We start from the raw sequence: 8,954 nt of genomic DNA on the forward strand, positions 1-8,954 counted from the left end.
ACTGTCTATAAGACACACACCTAACATAGACATGTTTTTCCTTTCTACCAGGTTTTTGCTGAAGAGAGTTTGAAGCTTGCTTCAAGTGTGCAAGCTTTCTCAAAACAGGTAATGCATGTATCCCTGCCTGGTCCTGATGGTGATGTCATAAATACCCACTTTGAGGGTATGTAATAAAGGTATAAAGGTATTTAAGGTTTACAAGATGGAGTTTCATTACAGTTGTTATAACTTCTGTATTCACGTTTCAGCTGAAAGATGATGATAAGCTTATGCTTCTCCTGGAAATAAACAAGCTTATTCCTCTATGCCACCAGCTCCAGACAGTAACTAAGACACCTCTGCAAAATCAAGTGTTTCTAAAGGTAAAAGGGAGGGTGGGACATTCAGGAAGGCACTTGAGAAAATTTTACACTTCCTTTTTTATTAGGTGAGCTTCCAGCCCCTTTTTCTTCAAATGAAGTGTTAATACCCATAGAAGAACAATTTATTTGCACGTTTCCTGCCTTGACTGCAAGAACCATTTATCATCTGCAGTTATAACTGACCCCAGGAAGCAGCACGTTCACCAAGTAAATTAGGTTCTCGGACATGACTAATTCCATAGCACGGAGCAGCTACCTTTAAATCCCGACATCATCACCTGACAAACTAGGGCACAAACCCCTCAGAGGGAAGGGCCCCTATTGTTTGTCTTAGGGAGTTTGAATGCAACAAAGTAGAGTGCAAGGAACTGCAAGGTAGGGGGTTCACTGCCACTATTTGGTGCACTTTGAGAAGCCCTTAAACAGTCTGAAATAGAACAGGTTGATTTTCCATCCATTCTTCCTGGGGTTCTGTGAAATTGACATGAGACTTGGGCAGCAGTCCTTGCTTCTGTGTTCTGGGGCCGCAGGTCATCAAGTCAGCTCAGATGCCTTAATCTATATACCATTTGAGATCCCTTAGATTTCTATAATGGAGAAATTTTACCATTTTCAAACTAAATAAATGATAAGGTCTTTTGAAGACCCCCTTGTAAGAATTTGATTTGCTTGCTTTCTGTCACTATAGGTTGATAAGTGTATTACAAAGACAAGATCCATGATGGCTCTTTTGGTCCAACTTCTCTCACTTTGCTATAAACTGCTGAAGAAGGTGAGATAATTGCTGTCTTAAACTCACATTTAAAAAGTTAGTCTGAAGGAAAATGTGAAAGAAAATAGCTACTGTTAATTTTGCAATTTTTATTTTAAGAGTAAAGCAGAAACTAATTGTCTTAATTCTTTCCAGGTTTAGATGGAAAACAACAGATGGGTCTCAGTTACAAATAAAGATTCTGTGGATGGTAAAACTTCAGAAGCTTTTGAGGTCAGATATCTGGAACACCATGTGACAAAGCTGACATTTTTAGAAAGCAAATGATCCTTCATATTTCAGAAATTCAATAATGTTATAAGGAAAACAAACTGAAATCTTGCTTTATTTTCTGATCATGAAACCGATTGTGAGGCTTCCTGACAAATAATAAATGCCATAGTAGTTGCTATATTTCTAATTGCAGTGTGATTTTACATGGGACATGGCCATGAATAATGTTCTTTAAAAGTCAAACCAAATATCCCTACTGTCAATGACAATCTAATCCAAAGAAGCTGTTTTGAATATACACTTACCTTTGACACATTTAACCCTAACTTCCTATTTTTTTAAATTTAAGCTTATCATCTGGGACACTAATGTGCAGCAGCAGAAACACAGCAGTCGGGGTGATGCAGACTGCTGAGGAACTCACTAGCACGTGTTTTTAGTTCTTGTGTTAGCAGAGCTGGCCTGTCTGCCCTGAATAATAGCTGGAATCCGAAGCCCATCTTAGTGGCTTAAAAAGTAGTTTTTGTACTTCTGGGTAGTGGCTGATGGAACGGAAGGCAGAAGGCAGAGAATAACAGAACTAAGCTGTTTAAAATAAATTCTGAGTAGGCATACATTTTATATATGTGCTTTTGGAATGTTCATTATAAAACAAACAACTTTAGTCTTTTTAGTTTAAAGCTTTTGTTTTTGTGGGGTGGGTTTTAATTGAAGGATGTGGTTGTAAGTTCTGTCCTTATGATGTAGTCTAGTCTAGTTAACTTTGGTTTTCTGCGCTTTTATCCCAATGCTTTGAAATTTATTTTGAAATCTAATGGGACATGTCTGTTGCCAAACGGCAGTGGTTCTAGGAGCTTGTCTGATGGTCGTGATCTGGGTCGCCAAGGCCATCAGCAGGCACAAGATCCTGAAGAACCACAGTGCTACCAACTAGCTAGTCAGTATTTTATTGAAGGAAACCTGAATGTACTGTAGGCCTTGGGGAGAAAAGGGGATGCACTCATCTTGGTTATGACCGTCATAAAAATCATCAAACACGATTTTTTTTCCCCTGAAACCAAAATATTCTCTTAAATTACAATGGAATGAATGGGAGAATGATGTGAAGTAATGTTGTATGTAAAATAGATATGTAAGTCTCCTAATATCTCTAGTACCTTTGTTTTACAACATCTCTGGCAGTCATTCGTGCTTCCTGACATGGGGATTTGCTGGCTTGTGCTTACATTTTCAGCTCATCGCACTCTCAGAGGAGATGCTCACAGAGTTCCTGCATCACGTCTGCTGGGTATACTTAGGGGAGAGGTAGGGTTAAAGAAGTTCCCTTGTGAGTCAAAAATAATTTTAAAATTTTATTTACAAAATAGTTTACATACCTGAAATGAGAATAGTCTCTTATTTAAATGCAAGTGGGGATAGGAAACAGATAACTTATGACTTCAACAGCACAAGATGATGGAGAACCAAAAGAATCTACACATCAAGGATAATCGTTTTATTTAAAAACAGAAATATTTATATGTATGTATGTGTTGCAGCCCTTAAGGAAAAATAACAACTTTAAAAGTCCTTTTATTTGAAATTCAGTGTAAACAAGTATACAATCTTAAACCATAAAGTCATAGTTTTTTCTTTTTTAAATGATGTGAAAGCTTTTGTTCTGTTCAAAGGCATCCATGTCTTTGAATTACAGTAACTTCTGTGCTGGTTACCCTGTAACTAGAGTGTGAGACTGAGTGACCACAAATGCGTTACTTAACATCACATTACAATACCTCCACGTTACCAAAGCTCCTTTCAAAGCCTTTTCATGTGTACCTCATTAACAAGCCAGTGTTACACTGCTACATTGTTCAGAGATGAAGGCCAACCCAAAGGAACAGAGAAGGTACACTCTACACCCTGCCTCTTCCCTGCAACCTAAGGGGGAGGAGTTGGGAAAAAGGGTTGCGAGCAGACGTTTCGGTGGTGTCACACTGAAGCAGATTGGGTTAAGAGAGGCCAGTTGTTTCTCAAGTTCAAAGTGATGGAAAATTGAGGCAAAAACAATAACCATGCCATAACATTCGAACAGAATTGCGTCAAAACCTAGTATTTACTAGGGCTACAGGATGATGGGTAAATTATTTTTATTTTGCTGTCTTTTGTGTCTTTTTCAAATTTTCTTCAACATGCTTTGTTTATTGGTGTTTAATCAGAAAACGTCTCTTGCTTGCCAGCTGTTGCCAGAAAGAGAAAAGTGAAAGAAGAGAGTGAGTACGTGGGCAGGCAGGTCTGGGAGGTTGAAGACAAAATGGAATCAAGGCTTGTTATGCAAGACAAAGAAGGAAAACCAGATCAGGTTTTAAGATCAGGCCTCCCTGCGAATGGCCAGGTGTGAAGTATGCTTCACCTATGCTGGTTCTTCCTTAGTGCACCAGCTGGTAGTACAGGTAAGGAGAAGAATGCTGGGCTACTTTTTACTCCAGCTCAGGACTCAAGAGGTAGCTGTTGTGGCACTGACGCGTTTCACCACGACTTCATACTGTTTTTGTGTCAGTAACCCTTCTGTTATGCTTTTACTTTCTTCAAATTTGGGCAGCACAACTGCAATTAGCCTTCGGTGGATGGCTAGAAGGGAAATAGAATATTTAATACTGTCCAATGTTAAAAACTCAGATAAAAAGTATGTGGATGGGATCATACTTCCCCAGCCCCTTTTACCTTCTCTTGAAGAAGAGATGGCTTACGGAGAATGTTTTCATTCACTTCCATCAACCGTCCTCTAACACAGCTATTTAAAGAAAAAACTGCTTTGAAGAAAAATATTACCTCCTTTGTTTCTCCAAAACTGGGATGAAAAAGTAACTCACCTAGATATGGTGTATTCTTCTCCATCTGAGCAGTAAATCTTACACAGAGGTGCAAGTTCTGTTAGAAACTGTGCCCCCTGATAATAAAAGGGAAGAAAAAATTAATGGATGTACATTTTCACTTTTCTTTGTGAGGCAGCCCTCAGAGTTACAACAGGATATATTCCTGGAATTACTGTTTCAAATAAAAATGATTTAAGTACAGAGAAACCACTCATTTATTCAAATATTTATATATTAAATGCACCACACTAGGCTCTAGGGGCAAAAGAATACTAAGACATGTGACAATAGGTAGTTTAATTATGAGGGTGAGTCAAAAATTATCCACACTCTGGTTATATTAAAACTTCTGTTGGCTGCACTGTCTTATCAGCACTTTCCGTTCAAGGCTACTGTCTCCCCAGTCACTGCTGTGCAGGTGTGAACGTGTTACATCAGTTCACTTGTAACTGCCATGCGAGCAAACATGGATGCCCTACTTGTGATCTGCATGAAACAAGAGCAGCGTGCAGTGATTCGTTTTTTGTGGTCTGAGGGTGTACCTGGTGCCGTTATTTATCGAAGACTTTGTGTGCAGTATGGAGACAGTGTTTTCTCACGAAGAAGTGTATATGAATGGCTAGAGAAGTTCAAGGAAGGTCTCACAAATGTTAGCCATCAAGAAGGAGCCGGACGCCCATCCACATAAAGACGTGAAGACAGTGGTGCATTCGTGGCTCACAGCTCATCCTAAAACATTTTTTAATGAGGGAATATGAAAGCTTGTTGAGAGATGGACCAGATATATTGTAAAGCAAGGAGATTATGTCAAAAAATGTTATAGTTGTCTTTTATAAAAGTTAATTAAAATTCTACAGCCAGAGTGTGGATACTTTTTGACTCACCCGTGTATATTAAGAATATATTTTATCTTATACTTTAACTGTACATGAGAAAGCTGCACATAGCCAAGTGTAAAGACTTCACAGGGGTAGGAAAACCTTATTAATAAGCAATAATATAAAATTCAACATTATAGAGACAGCAATATTCTACAAAGTTAGTTTCATTAAGACTCCTACCGTATTTTTATATTAAATCTTAATAGATAAAAGAACTTTTTACTGGGGTCAATCACTAAGGCTTTTTGAAGAAGGGAAATTCTTCTAATTTAAAAAAATGCATTTTGAGGAAAATTTGGAAAAAAATAGAAAAGTTTTAGTAGCAGAAAAGAGTAAGTAACCATTATCTTATAACCCACTAGCAAATGCTACATTTTCACACATATCTGTTTGAAAGTTGTGGCACGGTTACAGCTTCATGTACTCCACTCTGTGGATATATCTGGAGAGGTTCTGACAAATGTCTACAAGGATGCTCATGGGAAATGGATGCAAGCATGTCTCATGTGTTGCTCTTTTTTTCCAGAATTTCTACTGCAGTGAACAGTTGAGGTCAAGATGCTGTTCTTTATGGCCTCTTTCCCACTCACATTATTAGACAGCATTCAGGTGTTACCACAGGCACTTCACTCCTCTGCCTGTGGGTACTTTGTTTCAAATACTAGGCAGTGTGACTCCCCACTTTTGGCAGGAGGGGCTGGGGATTCTGCCCAGATGGTTTGTCTTCCACTGAGTCTGTGTCAGAAAGAAGTGTTTTAACCCCTTTTTGTCACCTCCCTTGGGAGAATAAACGATGGGCAGTGCTGAGATGTGATCACAGCTTATCTACAGTGGGTTCCATATGCAGGTCCCTCTCTGTCCCTCAGTAGTAACAACAGTGTTACTATTTTGGACAAAGATTTATCACAGGAACATCACAAGCACTAAGTATTTTACTTGTAATTTGTAGACCTTTAAGAATGGTCCATGCTTTTTAAAGTCCATTTGCTTCCCCAAGTGAGGAAAAATCAATAATTACAAGGCAGGTTATTAGGGGCCTTCCGGCCTACAAAGGGGAGTATAAACAAGGTCTTCTAGAACAGTGAGGGCAATCAGCAGAAACTCTTAGTATGAACTCGGTAAATGAAGGACCTAAATCATCCACTGAAACTTTCCTATCCAGGGGGTTTGTCAGGATACTCTAGTGTGGTACTGAATTGTCCTTGGTGGGATACCCTCCTTTGATAATAAAATGTCCATCTTGCCTAGAGTTGTAGAGGGCAGAGGTAACATTTTCTATAACTGAACACTGTGTGGAGGTGGAGGGTGTAGCTACACATGTATTAAATCGGCAATGACTTAGGAATGGGAAATGATTTGAAGCAAATGCTGGATATTTTCTCAGATTGATTTTTTCCCCCTACCTCAGGACTTTTTTTTAAGTTCACATGTGAAAATATATGATAAAGAAGTATCGATCACCTAACTTTTAATAGAATTCGAAATACTGGCTTAATAAAATGAGAAGGGACAAAATATCTTGTTATATTGGTATTAGAGCTGTTCTTTCAAAGGCCCACCTCCTCCATCCTTCATCCTGGGGATGACAGGGATGGTGGTACAGAGCCTACTATGACAGGTAACATACCTTCTGAAATACCTCATTGTTTTGGTCTGAGAATTTCTTTATAAAATATACTTCACACCATCTCTAACTGCCAAGGAAGTATGCTGAGCACACCTGACTGGGTTCTAGGACTGGCTGGCTCTACCATTATGATGATAATAGAGGATTTAAGGAGAGAAATACAGGAACATACCCGCTTAAATTTCCCAGAGACTTTGTTCTGAAGTCTGCTACAGTTGGTACTGATTTGATAAGAAATGCTTTTAATTGTTTTTCCACTTTGAAGAACTGGATGAGATCCTGCCAGTGTGATGACACATATTCTACGAGGAGCAAAAATGGACCCTGTGTTATTGCCTGTTATCATTCTCCTCCGGTAACACAGTATTCCTATTGGCACGAGAATAGCTGAGCTGACATGTGTTTAGTCAGCCTATCACTTCCCACCATGTTCCTCTGGCTACTACTGGAGCTTAACTGAAGAAAATGCAATAATAAAAATGGAGAAAATGGGACTCAATTTCCTTCCTCCAAAAGGGAAGAGCACCAGAGGTGTTTAGATAGCACTGAGGCAGCAGAGAGAGAAGTAAGGCATGCCCGTATGCACAGGACACCATCTGTGCTTCTACCCTAGCCCTCTCCATGGGCTTTGGCGATTCAGTGGTCAGGCACAGCCTGGTTACTTGAGGTAGTAGCGGACTGAGGGTGTGGTCCTCCACTTGGATGTTTGGGTAATCAAGTTTCATTGTTTAGAGTAGGCACTGAAAGACTCATTCTCGTCAACCAAACTCCTATTATAAATAATACCATCACAATACACTGGAAGATATTCATTTAATACAAGACCATACCAACTTGCTTACCGGTTAGAATGCTGTAGTATACAGTGGTCCTCACAGGGTTTTCCTTTGACATCTAGAAGAAATGAAAAAGTCTGAAGGCTGTTGAGTCAATATTTACTACCACTATGTGGTACTTTCTTTGGTTCATAGAGGTGGTTAATCATGAAGACTGAACACATATGTCACTGGTATCCCTTCAAAACTCAAAAAGATACACCTAAATGCTTCCTATAAAGTATTTAAAGATATCTGGTCAGATGGAATTATTCATTCATTGTTAAAATGATGAATAACTTTTCTCCATCTTGTTTTATCCTCACTTTAAGAATACACTCGTTATTTCTGTTAGGAAAAAGTGATTAGTAGTGTGCATTCTTTATATAACATAGTAGCATGTTTTGTTGGTCAACTTTGGAGTGACTAACTGATCTTGGGTTCCCAGGACTGTCCTGACGTTAGCGGTGAAAGTAACGCATTCCGGGAAAACCCTCAGTCTCCGGTAAACCGGACAGTTGGTTACACTGTTTGGCTAATAAAATGTATGCTACTGTAAAATACTTCAATATTGTAAAAGATGAGTACACCTATTATCCCTGAGTGAAGGGGAGCAGGTATGGGCTAGAGGAGGGTCCCCAACGATGCTCTCAGCACTGATATTTGCTGGGCACACAAGGCTGTACAACACGGTACCTACCTCTAAGCAGCAAATGTGTAATACATTTAAGTAAAATTGTTCGATTCTGCTTTCTAAATGCCTGAATTCCAACCCACCCTCTTCTCTCCATCCCTGTGCCTGTACCTTAGTTTCGACCTAATTATTGAAATCATTTTATGTGTGGCCTCTTCTGGAGGACTGAGCCCCTCAGATCCCTTCAGGCACTCAAGGAGATTGCAGTCCAGCTCCTGCCTCCCTCGGGGATCTCACCTTAGTCTACCATCTTCTCGCCAGCAACCCACCCTCGTGAACTCGCACCGCACTCGCCCAACCCAGGATGCACCCTGCTGTTTTTCCACCTCTTTGCAAATGCCATTCCCTTGGCCTAGAGGGGAGCAGAGAGACCCAGTTCCTTCTGACGTGGGGAGGAAGCGCTGGGGAGGGCGCGTGTGGCTTATGATCTGTCAGCACAGTCCCTATGGTGTCAGACCAAAGGCACCCAGAGAGACTGACATCACTATGCTCTTACCCGCTTTGTACCAGCGAGTGAAGTAAGGATCTACAAGCGAAGGCACTGAGGGCTCCGCAGCCCTGGTGGCCCCCGAGGCCTCGGGCTCGGTAGCCATGGCGACCTCAGGTGCTGCAAACCCCGCCCTCCGCGGTCTGGAAGCTTCCACCCGCTCCCCCGGGAAGGAGGATATCTTTCCAGCGGGTGGGCGGGGACACGTGCGGTGCGCCCGCGCGCGGCTCCGCTGGCCGCGCAAG

At 40.7% G+C, this 8,954-nt stretch overlaps 1 protein-coding gene and 1 pseudogene across 2 annotated transcripts in view; one reads left to right on the forward strand and one right to left on the reverse strand.

The window, feature by feature from the left end:
- Positions 1-1,530, forward strand: part of CTNNAL1 (catenin alpha like 1) — a 58,783-nt gene extending 57,253 nt beyond the window's left edge. The window contains exons 16-19 of one of the 2 annotated variants that reach the window (XM_057724387.1): positions 52-108; positions 252-365; positions 1,054-1,137; positions 1,273-1,530. In XM_057724387.1, coding sequence (XP_057580370.1) covers positions 52-108; positions 252-365; positions 1,054-1,137; positions 1,273-1,278 — 261 coding nt within the window. In that variant the 3' untranslated portion in view covers positions 1,279-1,530. Of the gene's footprint in view, positions 1-51; positions 167-251; positions 366-1,053; positions 1,138-1,272 lie in introns of those variants that run through there. The other variant, XR_009051538.1, reaches the window with a different exon arrangement.
- Positions 1,531-3,308: 1,778 nt separating this feature from the next.
- LOC130846098 (protein Abitram-like) lies at positions 3,309-8,815 on the reverse strand (annotated as a pseudogene).
- Between the last annotated feature and the right edge of the window lie 139 nt (positions 8,816-8,954).

Source organism: Hippopotamus amphibius, chromosome 2 (genome assembly GCF_030028045.1).
Source record: "Hippopotamus amphibius kiboko isolate mHipAmp2 chromosome 2, mHipAmp2.hap2, whole genome shotgun sequence".
In the NCBI taxonomy this organism is placed as follows: domain Eukaryota; kingdom Metazoa; phylum Chordata; class Mammalia; order Artiodactyla; family Hippopotamidae; genus Hippopotamus; species Hippopotamus amphibius.